The 16219-nt window shown below is 45.4% G+C and overlaps 1 protein-coding gene across 1 annotated transcript; it reads left to right on the top strand.

The window, feature by feature from the left end:
• Positions 1-2316: 2316 nt before the first annotated feature.
• NOB1 (NIN1 (RPN12) binding protein 1 homolog) lies at positions 2317-15988 on the top strand. Its single transcript, XM_060083719.1, has 9 exons — positions 2317-2511; positions 2633-2765; positions 6428-6558; positions 8780-8851; positions 9060-9188; positions 9283-9483; positions 10089-10186; positions 12429-12573; positions 15384-15988. Exons 1-9 carry the CDS (start codon positions 2446-2448, stop codon positions 15651-15653), a joined length of 1245 nt encoding a protein of 414 aa, XP_059939702.1. The 5' UTR covers positions 2317-2445; the 3' UTR covers positions 15654-15988.
• The last annotated feature ends 231 nt before the right edge of the window (positions 15989-16219 follow it).

Raw genomic sequence — 16219 nt, 5'->3', positions numbered from 1 at the left:
GAGCACCGCAACGAAGAGTAGCCCCCGCTCACTGCAATTAGAGAAAGCCCACACATAGCAACGAAGACCCAACACAGCCAAAAATAAATAAATAAAATAAATACATTAAAAAAAGAAACCTTTTATATTAACAAGTATTTTTAATATTTACTAGAAAGTGAATGGCTCAGAGCCTGATCTTTCTTTCCCTGGCTATTCCCCTAAATCAGTGGTTCTCAAGTGTGGCCCCAGGTCAGCAGCATCAGCATCATCTGGAACATATTAAAAATGCAGATTCTCCCACCCTGCCCAGACCTACTGAATCAGAAACTGAGGATGAACCCCAGCTATCTAGTTTTCCAAGCTCTCCAGGTGATCCTAATTCACAGTCAAGTTTGAGAACACTGATCTAGATCATTCTTCTTCATCCTAGTGTCTACAGAATTACTGCCAACTTCAATAAACCTCTTTTATTGTGGAGTCTAGTTTCTATATACTCCCTCCCTTTTTAGGCAACAGGAGCAATTGAGGAAGAACTTAGAGATAGGAATATTAGCGTTGAGTGGATTATATTTTCTAGGCATGAAATAAAAACTTGATTAGAGTAAGGTGAATGAATGGAGAGGAGACCCAGGCACCTCAAAACAATTCAGAAGTGACATCAATAAAGTTTAGCAAGAGGGGTATGGGTTGAGAGTGGGAATAAGGATGACTCAGAGATTCTTACCTTGAGTGTCTTTTTTGGTAATGCCATTCGTAAAAATAGGAACTCAACCAGTGAAGAAAGTTTAAGCGGGGGCAGGAGAGAAAACTACTTTAGTTTTAACCTTCCTCCTGAGTTAAGATGCCAAAAATTTTCAGAAAGATGTGGCCAACGGCTAGGCTAGGGAATAAACAGGGATTGGACCTGTAGATTCCAAAGGCATTCCTATAATGCGATAATTGTGATAAGCCTTGGGGATATATAGTATTGGTGAAGGAGAAAACTTGGACACAGAGGCCAAGACAGTTCTGTGGTGGGTGCCCCGTGAGCAAGGCAGAAGAGATGGCAGTGAAGGAGGGTGAGAAATCATCAGAGACACAGGGGAACCAGGATAGTGATGTAACACCAAAGTGAGGCAAGGAGACAGTCCAGAAAGAGGAAATGGTCAGCATTGTAAAATTCTGCAGAGAAACTCAAAGTATTGAGAAATAACAAAAAAAAATTGATATGATAGGGAATTCCCTGGCAGTCTAGGCACTTAGGATTCGGCACTTTCACTGCTGGGGCCGGGGTTCGATCCCTGGTTGGGGAACTAAGATCCCGCAAAAAAGAAAAAAAAAAATTGAGACATCTGGGGAAGGAAAAGGGATTTGGGCACCTGTTAAAAGACCCCCCCCCGCCCAGGGCAGTGAACAATTTTTGGAGGTACGATGGATAAAGTATAACCAAGGGCTGGGCTTCCCTGGTGGCGCAGTGGTTGAGAGTCCGCCTGTCGATGCAGGGGACACGGGTTCGTGCCCCGGTCTGGGAAGATCCCACATGCCGCGGAGCGGCTAGGCCCGTGAGCCATGGCCGCTGAGCCTGCGCGTCAGGAGCCTGTGCTCCGCAACGGGAGAGGCCACAACAGTGAGAGGCCCGCGTACCACCCCCCAAAATAGTATAACCAAGGGGTAAAAACGGGAGTGAAGACTTGACAAAGAAAGTTTAGAATAACTCAACACCTTTGAAGATGGATGACTGAAAACTCAAGTCATCATTCAGCCAAAATTCGCCAGCATGAATTTCTAACAGACCAGATCTCAATTATGGAATCGCAGCAAGGAATTATGAGCCTTGCTTATGTAAGTGGCGTAAGAGATCCTGGACCCAAGTTGCTCAAAATGAAGTAGGGGTAAGTAAGCAAGCAGTGGTCGGTATGGCACCGTGGTAAGAAAGCGGCTCTGAGTCGGTTTGTTTCAGTGTAATCTCGATACCCCACTATCCATGTTAGTTGGGCCTAGTTTTCTTGAGCAGCTACCCCTTACCTGTAAAATAGTACCTATTTCATAGGGTTGTTGTGATCTTTAAATTAGGGTATCTGTATCGATTGACTCTTAACAATGAAACTAATACAGACTATTTGCATTTAAGCGTAAAGAAGGAGCTAAGGAGCAGACGCCAAAGCGAATTTCCTCGGGTAGCACCCCCGCCCCTCCCCGCCCCCCCCGCCCCTCCCCGCCCCCCCGCCCCTCCCCGCCCCTCCCAGCCCCTCCCCGCCCCTCCCAGCCCCTCCCAAGGTTTGACCCCGCCCACACCACCCAGGCAGAGCTGGCGGCCTCACCGCGCATGCGCTCGGGGAGCCCTGAGCCGGAAGATGCTGGCGCGGCCGCCAGGAGACGCGGTTTAGCCGCGGGTGCTCTTCCCGGCTCCCAGAGGCCCAGATTCGGACAGAGGGGCGGGCGCAATCTGCATGCGCACGCACGCTCCGGTCTCGATGGACCAAGATGGCGCCGCCGGTGGAGCACGTTGTAGCCGATGCAGGGGCTTTCCTGCGAGACGCGGCTCTGCAGGTACAGGGAGCTCCGGCGGAGAGGAGCGGGGTCTGGGCTGGTGGCCCCTAAAGGAGCTTGGGAAATCGGGCAGCGCGCTGCGTGGTGCGGGCGGTTGTGAGTTGGGCCGGTCTCCCCTCAGGACATCGGGAAGAACATCTACACCATTCGGGATGTGGTCAGCGAGATTCGGGATAAGGCCACGCGCAGGCGGCTCGCAGTCCTGCCCTACGAGCTGCGTTTCAGGGAGCCCTTCCCGGAATACGTGCGGCTGGGTGAGTGTCTCTGCCCGGTGTTAATGGCGAAGCTGGTTCCCGGGTTGCTGACTGAACCTGCTCTGGTTCTAGTCGGAGTCCGGATACTTTATCAGAATTGATTTAGAAACTGCACGGTCGGGCAGAAATAGAGACACAGATGGAGAGAACAAACGTATGGACATCAAGGGGGGAAAGTGGCGGGGAGGGGGGGGGTGGTGGGATGAATTGGGAGATTGGGATTGACATGTATACACTAATATGTATAAAATGGATAACTAATAAGAACCTGCTGTATAAAAAAATAAATAAAATTCAAAAAATAAGTAAATAAAAGAAACTGCACGGTCTAGGAGACCGTGGTGGGAGAGAGGAGTTCTGGGTCATGAGTCAGCCAGGCCTTGCCAGTTACTAGTTATGTTCCCTTGGGAATATCACCCAGATGCTCTAGGCCTCGGTTGCCTCCATCTGTAAAATAGGATTAACAATAGTACCTACCCCAGGGGTTGCTGGGAGCATTAAATGAGGAATAATGTCACTCAGCACAGTGTCCAGCGCTTTGTAAGTATTCAGTAAATTTGTTTGGATTAAAAATAGAAGATGGGAGGGAGCTGCAAGATGGAGGAGATATGGGGATATATGTATATGTATAGCTGATTCACTTTGTTATACAGCAGAAACTAACACACCACTGTAAAGCAATTATACTCCAATAAAGATGTTAAAAAAATTTTTAAAAATAGAAGAACCCAGATCTCTTACTCTCGCTCATTTCTTTTCAGTAGATAAGAGTGATGACTGTTTTGGATATGGAGGCCAGCCTCAAGTCAGAGAAAGGGATGGCTTTTAGGCCATACATTAGTCCTGAAAGAAAACTAAACAACTCTCACTTGGCTTAGGAGTCAGCGTTGTTCTCTTGTTAGGGATCAAGGCAATGATCCTGCCCAGGAAAGGACCTAGGTGGTTGGAAGTGTTTTAGGGTTTAAAGGCTGATAATGGAGATGTTGTTACCTATACTATTTGTGACTTCTTTAGCTTTCTCCAGCATCCTAGCTGTGTGATCTTTGACAAGTTACTTATCTTTTTGAGGAAATACTAACAGTACTTACTTCATAAGATTTGGCTGAAGCATTCCCACTCCTGGGCATATATCCAGACAAAACTATAGTAATTCAAAAAGATACATGCACTCCTATATTCATAGCAGCACTATTCACAATAGCCAAGACATGGAAACAACCTAAATGTCCATTGATGATGAACAGATAAAGAAGATATGGTACATGTATACAATGGAATACTACTCAGTCATAAAAAAGAACGAAATAATGCCATTTGCAGCAACATGGATGTAACTAGACATTATCATACTAAGTGAAGTCAGAAAGAGAAAGACAAATAACCATATGATATGACTTATATGTGGAATCTAAAATGTGACACAAATGAACCTTTCTGAAATAGAAACAGGATCACAGACATAGAGAACAGACATGTGGTTGCCAAGGGGAAGGGGGTTGGGGAACGTTGGGGCGAGCAGATGTAAGCTTTTATATATAAAATGGATAAACAAGAAGGTGCTACTGTATAGCACAGACAGCTATATTCAATATCCAATGATAAACCATAATGGAAAAGAATATATATATATATATATATATTTTTTTTTTTTTTTTTTTTTTTTTTTTTTTGCGGTATGCGGGCCTCTCACTGTTGTGGCCTCCCCCGTTGCGGAGCACAGGCTCCGGACGCGCAGGCTCCGGACGCGCAGGCTTAGCGGCCATGGCTCACGGGCCCAGCCGCTCCGCGGCATATGGGATCCTCCCAGACCGGGGCACGAACCCGCATCCCCTGCATCGGCAGGCGGACTCTCAACCACTTGCGCCACCAGGGAGGCCCGGAAAAGAATATTTTAAAAAGGAATGTATGTATATGTATAACTGAATTACTTTGCTGTGCAGAAGTAATTAACAACATTGCAAATCAACTATACTTCAGTTTTAAAAAAAAAGATTTGGGGCTTCCCTGGTGGCGCAGTGGTTGAGAATCTGCCTGTTGATGCAGGGGACACGGGTTCGAGCCCTGGTCTGGGTGGATCCCACATGCCGTGGAGCAACTAGGCCCGTGAGCCACAACTACTGAGCCTGCGCGTCTGGAGCCTGTGCTCCGCAACAAGAGAGGCCGCGATAGTGAGAGGCCTGCGCACCGGGAGGCCAAGGCTCCCGCTTGCCACAACTAGAGAAAGCCCTCGCACAAAAACGAAGACCCAACACAGTAAAAATAAATAAATATAAAATGGATAAACAACAAGGTGCTACTGTATAGCACAGACAGCTATATTCAATATCCAATGATAAACCATAATGGAAAAGAATATTTTAAAAAGGGATGTATGTATATGTATAACTGAGTTACTTTGCCGTGCAGCAGTAATTAACAACATTGTAAATCAACTATACTTCAGTTTAAAAAAAAGATTTGGCTGAAGGATAAAATGAAAAGTTTTTTTTTTATCTTTTTGTGGTACGCGGGCCTCTCACTGTTGTGGCCTCTCCCGTTGCGGAGCACAGGCTCCGGATGCGCAGGCCCAGCGGCCATGGCTCACGGGCCCAGCCGCTCCGCGGCATATGGGATCCTCCCAGACCGGGGCACGAACCCGCATCCCCTGCATCGGCAGGCGGACTCTCAACCACTGCGCCACCAGGGAGGCCCTAAAATGAAAAGTTTTAAACACTGCCTGATACATAGTAAGTACCCACCAATTTTTTTTTTTTTTTTTTGCGGTATGCGGGCCTCTCACTGTTGTGGCCTCTCCCGTGGCGGAGCACAGGCTCCGGACGCACAGGCTCAGCGGCCATGGCGCATGGACCCAGCCTCTCCACGGCATGTGGGATCTTCCCGGACCGGGGCACGAACCCGTGTCCCCTGCATCGGCAGGTGGACTCTCAACCACTGCACCACCAGGGAAGCCCCCACTAAATTTTAGCTGCTGTTAATTAATTGCTGCATTTTTAGAAAATGTGAGCCATATACTTATTGTTCCTTGTGCTAGTGTAGCAGAAGACACCTTTCTGTTAATGTGTCAAGATATTATTATATGTGTTTGTTATTGATGTCTCAGGAGAATAACAATAGCAACAGCTGGAGTTTACTTTGTGTTAAATAGGGATGTGGGTTTTCTTGTTGGGTGGGTTTACATACAAAACTGTCTGATACTTGTTACAGAATAACCCAATATTTTTGTTTCATGATAGATGACAATTATTGGCTGAATCAGCTTTCCGTCCCATTTTGGAATCTGATCATTCTATTAATATGGATTGTTAGAGAATTTTATTGCTGGGAGAGAAGAGACCTTCTATTCAAACATAATACCAAAGTCTAGATAAGGAACTCTCATTTGCAAACATTATGCTAACTTCTGTTGACTTTCTGTTAACTTTGTTCTGTTCCTTCATCTGCACTCAGTAAGGACATCACTGTAAACCTAACTGGCAGAAATCTTGGTGATAGAGAATACAAATGTATCATTTATGAATAGAAAAAGATCAGGAAATGGATGTAAGTGTTAAGAGGTTTTTCTTGGGATACTGATCCTAAGTTCTTTTCATACTTTCATTATGGTTATCCAAGGTCATATAGCTCTTTGCTTTTAACTGAAGTTGGGAATCTCTTGTTTACAGTGACTGAGTTTTCAAAGAAAACTGGAGACTATCCCAGCCTCTCTGCCACAGATATCCAAGTACTGGCACTTACCTACCAGCTGGAAGCAGAGTTTGTTGGGGTGTCTCACCTAAAACCAGAACCAGAAAAGGTAAATAAGAAAGATTGTTGGTTTTATCTGTTTTAACTTTTTATTATGAGAACTATCAGATGTACAGAAGTAGAGGGAATAGTATAATGGACCCAGTGTCCCCATCATTCTGCCTCCACAGTCGTCAGCTCATGATCTGTTTTCATCTTTACCCAACCTCAGCCCTGAATATTTTGAACTCAGACAGCCTAACATTTCACTGATAGATATTTCTTGGTGTGTCTCTAAAGATAAGGTATGTCTCTTAAAAAAATAACCACAAAACCAATATTACACCTACACAAAATTAATAGTAATTCCCTGATATCATCAAATATCCAATCTGTGTTCACATTTCTCAATTATTTTATAACATTTTTTAAATAGTTTACTTGTTTGGATGAGGATCCAGATAAGGTTCATACATTGCAATTAGCAAGCATGTCTCAGTCTTGACCTGTAGGTTCTTGGTAAGGGTGGTTAAATTTAAAAATGCAGGGACTTCCCTGGTGGCACAGTGGTTAAGACTCCCTGCTCCCAATGCTCGGTCCCTGCTCAGGGAACTATATCCCCATGCTGCAACTAAGAATTCGCATGTCACAACTAAGGAACCAGCCTGTCTCAACTAAGACCTGGTGCAACCAAATAGATAAAATAAATTAAAATAATAAAATGCAGAAAGTAAAAATATTCTCTTTTTTTGGGCTGTTTTGGGTCTTCGTTGCTGCGGGCAGGCTTTCTCTAGTTGTGGCGAGTGGGGGCTGCTCTTTACTGCGGTGCACGGGCTCTAGGTGCGCAGGCCTCAGTAATTGTGGCTCACGGGCTCTAGAGCGCAGGCTCAGTAGTTGCAGTGCACGGGCTTAGTTGCTCCATGGCATGTGGGATCTTCCTGGACCAGGGCTTGAACCTGTGTCTCCTGCATTGGCGGGCAGATTCTTAACCACTGTGCCATCAGGGAAGCCCCTCTCACTAGTTTTTTAAAAATAGAATTCTTTTCCAGAAGCAAGCAAGAAAGAACACTTTAAATGATTACCATTTTTTTCAACTCTTGCTACCTTTAAAATTCTGGGTTCCTGTTGTGCTTTTAGGGACTTGTCCAGCTTGGCTAAGTTGAAGAGACTAATGGTTTTGTGCCTGGACCCCATTGCCTGTTTCCAGGCCAGAGGATTTTGAAAGATAGATTATTAACCTTATATTGTAATAAGTAATTTCAAGTAGTGTTTGCAAAGAATTACTTTATCTCCACTGTCTAAGGTCATCAAAACTGTAGTGGGCTCATGATTCTATTCTAGTCAGAACTGCCTTCACTTGTTTTCAACCAAGTGTAGAGTCCTCCAATCCAAGAAGTCTAAAAGTGATGCCTAAAATATAGACATCTGTGTGTCACCAGAATGTTTTGGGGCGATTGGAGTGAAGGGAATAGTTTTATATAAACTCTGACTTTGTGGCTCAGCTGGGTTTCTGCTTTGGCATCTGTCAATTTGAGATTCCTAAAAATTGCCCTTTCCTGCAGTCTTTTGGGCAGGAGTTAGCTGTTTTGTATCAGAAGCTTTAAAACAGCCTGTCTTTTGACCCAGCAATTCCACTCTTAGGCATTTATCCTAAGGATATAACCAAAGATACTTCCAAGTTTTATACATAATGATGTTCATTAAACCTTTATGTCTAGGGACAAAAAAGAAATGTCCTAAGGTGGTTATTTGGTAGTAGTGGAATCCCTGAATAATTCTTTATGGGCTTCCCTGGTGGCTCAGTGGTTAAGAATACGCCTGCCAATGCAGGGGACACGGGTTCGAGCCCTGGTCCAGGAAGATCCCATATGCCACAGAGCTACTAAGCCTGTGCGCCACAACTACTGAGCCTGTGCTCTAGAGCCCGCAAGCCACAACTACTGAAGCCCATGCGCCTAGAGCCCGTGCTCCGCAACAAGAGAAGCCACCGTAATGAGAAGCCCACGTACCTCAATGAAGAGTAGCCCCCGCTCACCGCAACTAGAGAAAAGGCCGCGCGCAGCAACAAAGACCCAACGCAGCCAAAAATAAAAATAAATAAATTTATTTTTTAAAAAATTCTTTACATATATTTTTATGTTTCCCACTTCTTAAAAAACATTGAATATCTTTTATTTCAATAACCAGGGGGAAGTATTTTGTTTTCTGTTTTTTAAATTACTCTTCCATGTTGAATTTTCAACCTGTATTTCTTTGCTTAGAGCTGTCACTTTTTTCTTTTCTTTTTAAAGGTTAAAGTGAGTTCATCAATTCAGCACCCAGAAACTCCTCTACACATTTCTGGTTTCCATCTGCCCTCAAAGGTAATTTCTTAGACAGGCCAGGCTCTTCATGCTCTTTTCTGTTACATGTCAGATCTCCACAAATTGTCTGTTTAGAGGGAACCAAATTTACCTAGACAGATACCATAGTTTGTCCATCCTTGTCTGATCTGGCTTGTATATCGTATATCATTCCATCTATAACCCTCTCAATTTTCAGGTTTTAAAATTATTTTTCTTTTAACTTCAGCCTAAACCCGCACGAGGAACAATAGAACATGGACACCCAGTCGGTGAGCCTGAGGACCTAGAATTCAGTTCCTTTGTGTTCTGGAGAAATCCTTTGCCTAATATTGATCATGAACTGAAGGAGCTGCTGGTAAGGCCCTGCTTTATGATCTCCTGATGACAACAGACTAGCGTCTCGCGGCTGCTCCTGTGGGCGAGAAGTTTGAATTCTGTTAACGTTTCAGATTGACAAAGGTGAGGCTATTCCAAGTGAGGAAGAGAACGAAGAGAATGGATTTGAAGAAGGGAAGGACCAAGACAGTGATGATGACGGGGGTGGGTGGATAACCCCCAGCAACATCAAGCAGGTCCAGCAGGAGATGAAGCAGTGCGCCATCCCGAAGGATGTGCGGGTCGGCTGTGTGACTACAGACTTCGCCATGCAGGTGGGTGGAATGGGCATTGGCTGGCCCTGGGCTTGGTGTCATACCTGTTACAGGCAGTGGTCCTTTGGAGTTCTGGGGGTGTGTACAGGGCTGTTGTGTAATGCTTCTTTTCCTGGCTCTAGAAACTTTGCCTGTGCTCTTTGGTAATTTTTAGTTTTGCTTGGAGGTTAGGGAATCATAGTATACCTATAGAATGTATGTGGTATATTAAATTTCTGATGTTCAGTATTCATGATCTGTTGCTGCTTTTCTTTCAGTGTGCGTAACGTTCTGTGCTCAGTTAAGTATTTGGAGACTGTAGAGGTTTTCAGTCCAGAAATTAGTGTATTTGCTCTGACACAATAAATGTCTCTGTTAAGAGAGATTGCTAAAGGAGGCCTTGGCAAAATGATGATCACAGTCCATGGCACTTGAGATAAGAAAAATCTGGGTCCTTGTCCTAGTTTACATGTCTTGAGAGGTATCCTAAGCTTGCTTTTCTTTAGCAGAAGCCCTTTATGAGCCAAACCAGGGTTTGGGAAGTTCTTTTAACTGTGATTATGCAGATATTAAACAATTCTTGGTTTTGCTATGAGTTCAGTTTCCCTTTAACTTGTTGGTTGCAGAATGTCCTGCTCCAGATGGGGCTGCACGTGCTGGCCGTGAACGGCATGCTGATCCGCGAAGCCCGGAGCTACATCTTGCGCTGCCATGGCTGTTTCAAGTATGTAGCCGATAACCTGGGCTCAGTGCCCCTCTGTTGAACACTCCTCTGTTCCTAAACCTTCTACAGACTTCTTGAAGGAGAGCCTTGCCTTGTGTGCAGGCATTCCCTCCACCTTGTCATTCCTACTCGGGCCAGGTTCTGCCCCCACCAGGGCACAGAGGTGGCCAGTGACCTCCCACCTGACAAAGCCAGGGCGCGTGTTTTTTTTTGTTGTTGATATGCGGGCCTCTCACTGCTGTGGCCTCTCCCGTTGCGGAGCACAGGCTCCGGACGCTCCGGAAGCGCAGGCTCAACGGCCATGGCTCACGGGCTCAGCTGCTCCGTGGCATGAGGGCACGTGTTTTTTGTCCTTACCTTTGTGTATAGGATTAAGGGTGTGGGTTCTAGAGCAAAGAGCCCTAGTCGTTTAGCAGTCAGTGCCGAAATGTTTATGGATGGGATAATGTCTGGAACTTGCTTTGAAATAAAACAGAAGTGGGAGGAATGCGTGAGGGTAGAGATGAAGCTGGGTGATGGGTCCATGAGGGTTCATTGTGGTCTTTGGTTTATGTTTGAAATTTTCTATTTAAAAAAAAAATGGACTCTGGATCCAGACTATGTGGGTTCCAATCCAGATTCTGTCTCCTAGTAGCTATGTGACTTTGCAGAAGTTGGTCAGCTTCTCTGTACCTCAGATTCTTCTTATGTAAAATTAGAAAGGTGGTTGTGAGGAACTAGGGAGATCGTCACATAAAAGAGTGCTTGTCTGGCGCATAGGAAGTGCTCCGTTGAGGTGAACTGTTTAGTTCATTGACCATGCCCTCCTCCCCATTTCTTTTCTGCTTCATGAATTGGTTTTTCTCGTGGTGAGGGCTGGTGTTGTGTGGAGAGGCCCCCGGATACGAGATCTGGTTGGAATGGAAGAGATTATACTGCAGCCCTGCTGTTGAGTGAAGCGTGGCCCTGGGAACTTGGTGGCTTCCAGCCTTTCCACAGATTCAGTCTAGACGTGGTGGCCATCATGTCGGGTATCTAGTGGAGCCCCTTACTGTGGAGGCCTGTGTGCACTGCTTTCCAAAGCAGTAAGGTGTCTCTCCCTGTGTCCCCAGTGCTGTTCCACTGACGGTGGAGTAGCCTGGATGAGCCCTGCTCCCCCACGTGGCTCGGGGCCCATCTCTGTTACCGTCCTCTGCAGGTCTGCTGGGGAGCCAGTCCTCAAAACTGCCTCTGCATTCTTTGAATCTTTAGTGTGTAAACGTGCCAGGCTCATGACGGTAAAGCTTTTTGCTTCATGAAATCTCATTTCCCCCATTGTCCTTTGTTACAAAAGCTCTAAGTTCCTCAAATTAACATTCGTTCTTAGAAACACTTGGAAATGTTCTCCATTCTTGTTAGATTAACCCCAGTGACTGAATGGTTTCTTGCACAAAATAATTATTTCCTAGCCCCTGTTGCTTAGTTCACTCGCAGAGACTTCAGGAAAGGGCCTGGCTTCTCTGGCAGTTTCATGCAGCTCTTGTGTCCTTACCTCTGGGAACTGAGGGTGAATTCCTCAAGGACAGACACCAGGGCTCCTGCTTGGTCCCTGACAACAGCAGCTTTGCCTGCTCAGGGTCCATCGTTGGGCCTTGAGCCCATTCACCCATTCAATCATAGCAGCTTTGATAGTGTTGCCTATTGGTTAGTAAATTCTCAGCACCTCCAGAGCCACCTCCTGGCTTAATGCCTAGGCTGATACTTGGGCACAAGGTATTCAGAAATAGTTGAGTAATGTAATAATATGACCCTTGAGAAAGTATGGTGGTGGTAAGAGCACTGACTCTGGAGCCAGATTCCCTGGGTTTATACCTGCCACTTACTAGCTCTGTGACCTTGAGCAAGCTGCCTTACCTTGCCTTCGTTTCCCCATCCGTAAAATGGGGAACCCAACTTCATAAGGTTATTTTGACATTAAACTTGTGGAATAATGCCTAACAAAATTCAGTAAGAGTTCATTATTACTGTAACAACATTCTGCTCAGTTTTCTTACTTACTAACTTGCTTCTTGTGTCATTTACCTTTGCCGTGGGAGCCGTGCAGCAGCAGTGTGCTTATATCAGCAGCGGGAGGGCAGGCGGCCTTGGTCTGGGATGTGTGCAGTGCAGTTCAGCCTGTCCCCATTTCTTGTGTCTCCTCTGAGGCCCGAGACTCACCTTGTGCTCTGGGGATGGGGTTTGCTGCCTCTGGTTCCAGTGTGATGCATCTCCTTTGTTTCTGCAGGACAACATCTGACATGAGCAGAGTGTTCTGTGCACAATGTGGAAACAAGACACTGAAGAAGGTGTCTGTGACCGTCAGCGACGATGGAACCCTGTGCATGCACTTTTCCCGCAACCCTAAGGTGCTGAATCCTCGGGGCCTCCGGGTGAGTGGCGCATCTCCTGCTCCCCTAACAGCAGGGCCCAGGTCGGGAAAGTGAGACCTTTTAGCACCAGGATCGAAATGATCAGAGAGGACAAACAAACCCTCCTGGTTTCTAAAGATAGTTATTGAAAGCCTGTGATCCAGGGACCAAGGCAGGTGGGGAGAGCTCACAACTCAACCTCCCTGTGAGGTTTTAGAGGACTTTGCAGTCTAAGGAGAAATAACCAGTAATTCCACACGGTAAAAAGCAAGGGCCAAATATATGTGGGGTCACCAAGAGGGATGGTTTGCAGGATGCTGGAGGATGGATTTGTGTGGGAATGTGAGGATGGGTAGAATGTCAAGAAGCTTCAGGAACCACAAGGGAAAGTTGTGTAAATACTCAGCACAAGAGTCCTGGGCTGGATACACAGCGGGGTGGATTTGTTTTGAGGAATCAGGAGAGAAGGGTTGACAGGCAGGCAAGTATGAGTGTGGCTGACCTGGCTCTGAGTTCTCCAGGTATGGTGCATGCCACTAACGTTAGAAAGGTTTGTTGTTTTTTTTTAACTTTCTATTTTGAAATAAATTTTTTTAATGGTATCTTGTAGGTTTTTAATACATTTATTTATGTATGTATGGCTGCGTTGGGCCTTCATTGCTGCACTCAGGCTTTCTCTAGTTGTGGTGAGCGGGGGCTACTCTTCGTTGCAGTGTGTGGGCTTCTCATTGCGGTGGCTTCTCTTGTTCCTGAGCACGGGCTCTTGGTGCACGGGCTTCAGTAGTTGTGGCACATGGGCTCAGTAGTCGTGGCTCGCGGGCTCTAGAGCACAGGCTCAGTAGTTGTGCACGGGCTTAGTTACTCCGCGGCATGTGGGATCGTCCCGGGCCAGGGCTCGAACCCATGTTTCTTTCATTGGCAGGCAGATTCTTAACCACTGCACCACCAGGGAAGCCCCGAAATAATTTTAGATTTATAGAAAAGTTGCCAAAAATAGTACAAATAATTCCCATTTAGCTTTCACTTAGATTTCCCAATTTAATCACCACTATATTTGCTTTATCATTTATATGTATATTTTTTCTTTTCCCCTAAACCATCTGAGAGTAAATTGTGCATGATGCCCTTTTGCACCTAGATACTTCAGTGTGTGTTTCCTGAAACAAGGACTCCGTCTTAGATACCCACAATACAATTACCAAAACCAAGAAGTTAACATTACTTCAATACTATCTAATCTGGACCATATTCAGACTTTTTTTTTTTTTCTGGCTGTGCCGCGTGGCACGTGGGATCTTAGTTCCCCAACTAAGGATCGAACCCTTGCCCCCTGCATTGGAAGTGCAGAGTCTTAACCACTGGACCGCCAGGGGAGTCCTTAGACCATATTCAAACTTTGCCACAGATTTCCTTTACAGCAAGAGAAGGGGGTTTGTTTGGGGTCCAGGATCCAGTCTAGGATCACACGTTGCATTTCATTGTTGCATTTCATTGTCCTGTCTCCTTAGTCTCTTTTAAACTGAAGTAGTTTCTCAGGTCTGCTGTCTTTCATGACCTTGACATTTTTGAACAGTTTTGAAGAGTACAAAGCAGTTACTTTGTAGACTCTCCCTTACCTTGGGTTTGTCTGGTGTTTCCTCCTGGTTAGATTCAGGCTGTGTCCAATTTACTGCTGGTAATAACTTTGATCACTTAGTTGGAGGTTTCTTGTGTAACCACAATATAATTATAATTACCAAAACCAAGATTACCAAATTTCCTGCAAGGTTATTATCTGTAATTAATAAGTAACTTAGAGAAAGATAGTCTGATACTGTGTGAATACTGTTTCTCATCAAATTTTTACTGGTTAAAGTCATCTGAATCAGTTTTTACAATGAAGGTTGCCAAATGGTGATTTTCTAATTGCATCATTTCTTCTCCATATTTATTACTTGCCATTCTGCTGTAAAGAGGAACTTTCCCATATATCATTTATATGAGTGTGGTCGCATGGATTTTTATTGTAGTCTGTAGGCTGTGATCCATTGCTATCCTTATTTATTTTGATACTCAAACTGTTCATGGAGCCCTTTCAGGATGGCTTCTGTGTCTTTTTGATGTGCCCTAGTTATTCATTGAACACTTTTACTTTCTGGCACAGCAAGCTATTCCGACTCTTACACCTCCCTGCCTGTGCCCTGGAATCAGCCATTTCTCTAAGGAGCTCTTAAGTTTTTAGAAGCAAAGATCTGGGCACTGGACAATGGGTGTGCTCATTGTCCTAGGGTGTCATTAATTCTAGGCCCGCAGTGGACAAAGATGGGAAATATTGTATATAAATACACATATTAATATTTTTTCTCTTATCTGTATTAAAAATTGAATTTATAACTTCACTTTCAGTTCAACACCACAGAGTTCATTCTAGCCCTCCCTCTAATATCCATAACACCCTTCATAACACCATTTTCCATAATTATAATTTTGTTCAACTGGAGTCTGTGTGTGTGTGTGTGTGTGTGTGTTTAGTTATTTCAGAAGTGCTAACCTATACCATTATGAAAATGGTACCTGCCTACTAGGGTTCTGTGTTTTAGTGTAATTCTTTCTGTCTTTTGTTGAGGGAATGTAGTCAAAATACCATGTTGCTTTTCATCTGTGAGGTGAGAGTAGGCTCAACTGGGAAGATGCATGTCATGTACTCAGTGCACAGTAGGCAGTGATGATAGACTCCTTTGGTGTCGTCTGCCTACGTGCAGAGTTGTCAGGTAAGCTTTACGTAACAGGATCTGATGTGTATAAATACGAATCCCCGTCCTCCTAATGGCCTTTCCTCGTCTTATTTGCAGTATTCACTCCCCACTCCCAAAGGGGGCAAGTATGCCATCAACCCGCACCTGACCGAGGACCAGCGCTTCCCTCAGCTGCGACTCTCCCGAAAGGCCAGGCAGAAAACTGACGTGTTTGCCCCTGACTACATAGCTGGGGTGTCTCCCTTTGCAGAGAATGACATCTCCAGCCGGTCAGCTACCTTGCAGGTCCGAGACAGCACCTTGGGAGCCGGCAGGAGACGGTTAAATCCCAATGCTTCCAGAAAGAAGTTTGTGAAGAAAAGGTGAAGCGTGAGCTCCACAGGCAAGCTGAACTGATGCTGTGACTGCCCAGGAGACCCATGTCTCAGGTCCCCAGCTGTGACAACTCCACAACCACCTGGACACAGAAGAGGCCTGGCTTCTATAGTGCTGCCCCAGGACTCAGTGTGGTGCCTCGGGTTGGGTTTGTGGTGGAACCCGCCATCCCTTGGGCTGTGTGCATCCAGAGAGCCGGGATTACTGCCATGTTGAGGGGACTTTGATTAAAACAGAAGAAACAGTGCCTGGAACAAATCTTCAACCTTTAAAGAAGGGAACTTCCAAGTGATAATGTATTTCTAATAAATATAGTTGCAAGCTTCTGTGCATTTTCTTTTTTCTGTTTTTTTTTTTTTTTTTTGCTGCTTCTTAGGTAATTTGAGGCAAACACTTACTTACTTAAGGTGTGCACCAAAGATCAAGCATTTAGGGCTTCCCTGGTGGCGCAGTGGTTGAGAGTCCGCCTGCCGATGCAGGGGACATGGGTTCGTGCCCCGGTCTGGGAAGATCCCACATGCCGCGGAGCGGCTGGGCCCATGAGCCATGGCTGCTGA

This window comes from Mesoplodon densirostris, chromosome 19 (genome assembly GCF_025265405.1).
Source record: "Mesoplodon densirostris isolate mMesDen1 chromosome 19, mMesDen1 primary haplotype, whole genome shotgun sequence".
NCBI lineage: Eukaryota > Metazoa > Chordata > Mammalia > Artiodactyla > Ziphiidae > Mesoplodon > Mesoplodon densirostris.
The sequence above is the reverse complement of the archived record's forward strand: the minus strand, read 5'-3'. Positions and strand labels throughout refer to the sequence as shown.

Bases quoted from the DNA above. Each gene is read 5' to 3' on its own strand.
- NOB1 (XM_060083719.1), top strand. From the start codon at position 2,446: ATGGCGCCGCCGGTGGAGCACGTTGTAGCCGATGCAGGGGCTTTCCTG. The intron at 6,559-8,779 runs GTAAATAAGAAA...TTCTTTTTAAAG, and splicing joins TAAAACCAGAACCAGAAAAG to GTTAAAGTGAGTTCATCAAT. The intron at 9,484-10,088 runs GTGGGTGGAATG...TGTTGGTTGCAG, and splicing joins CTACAGACTTCGCCATGCAG to AATGTCCTGCTCCAGATGGG.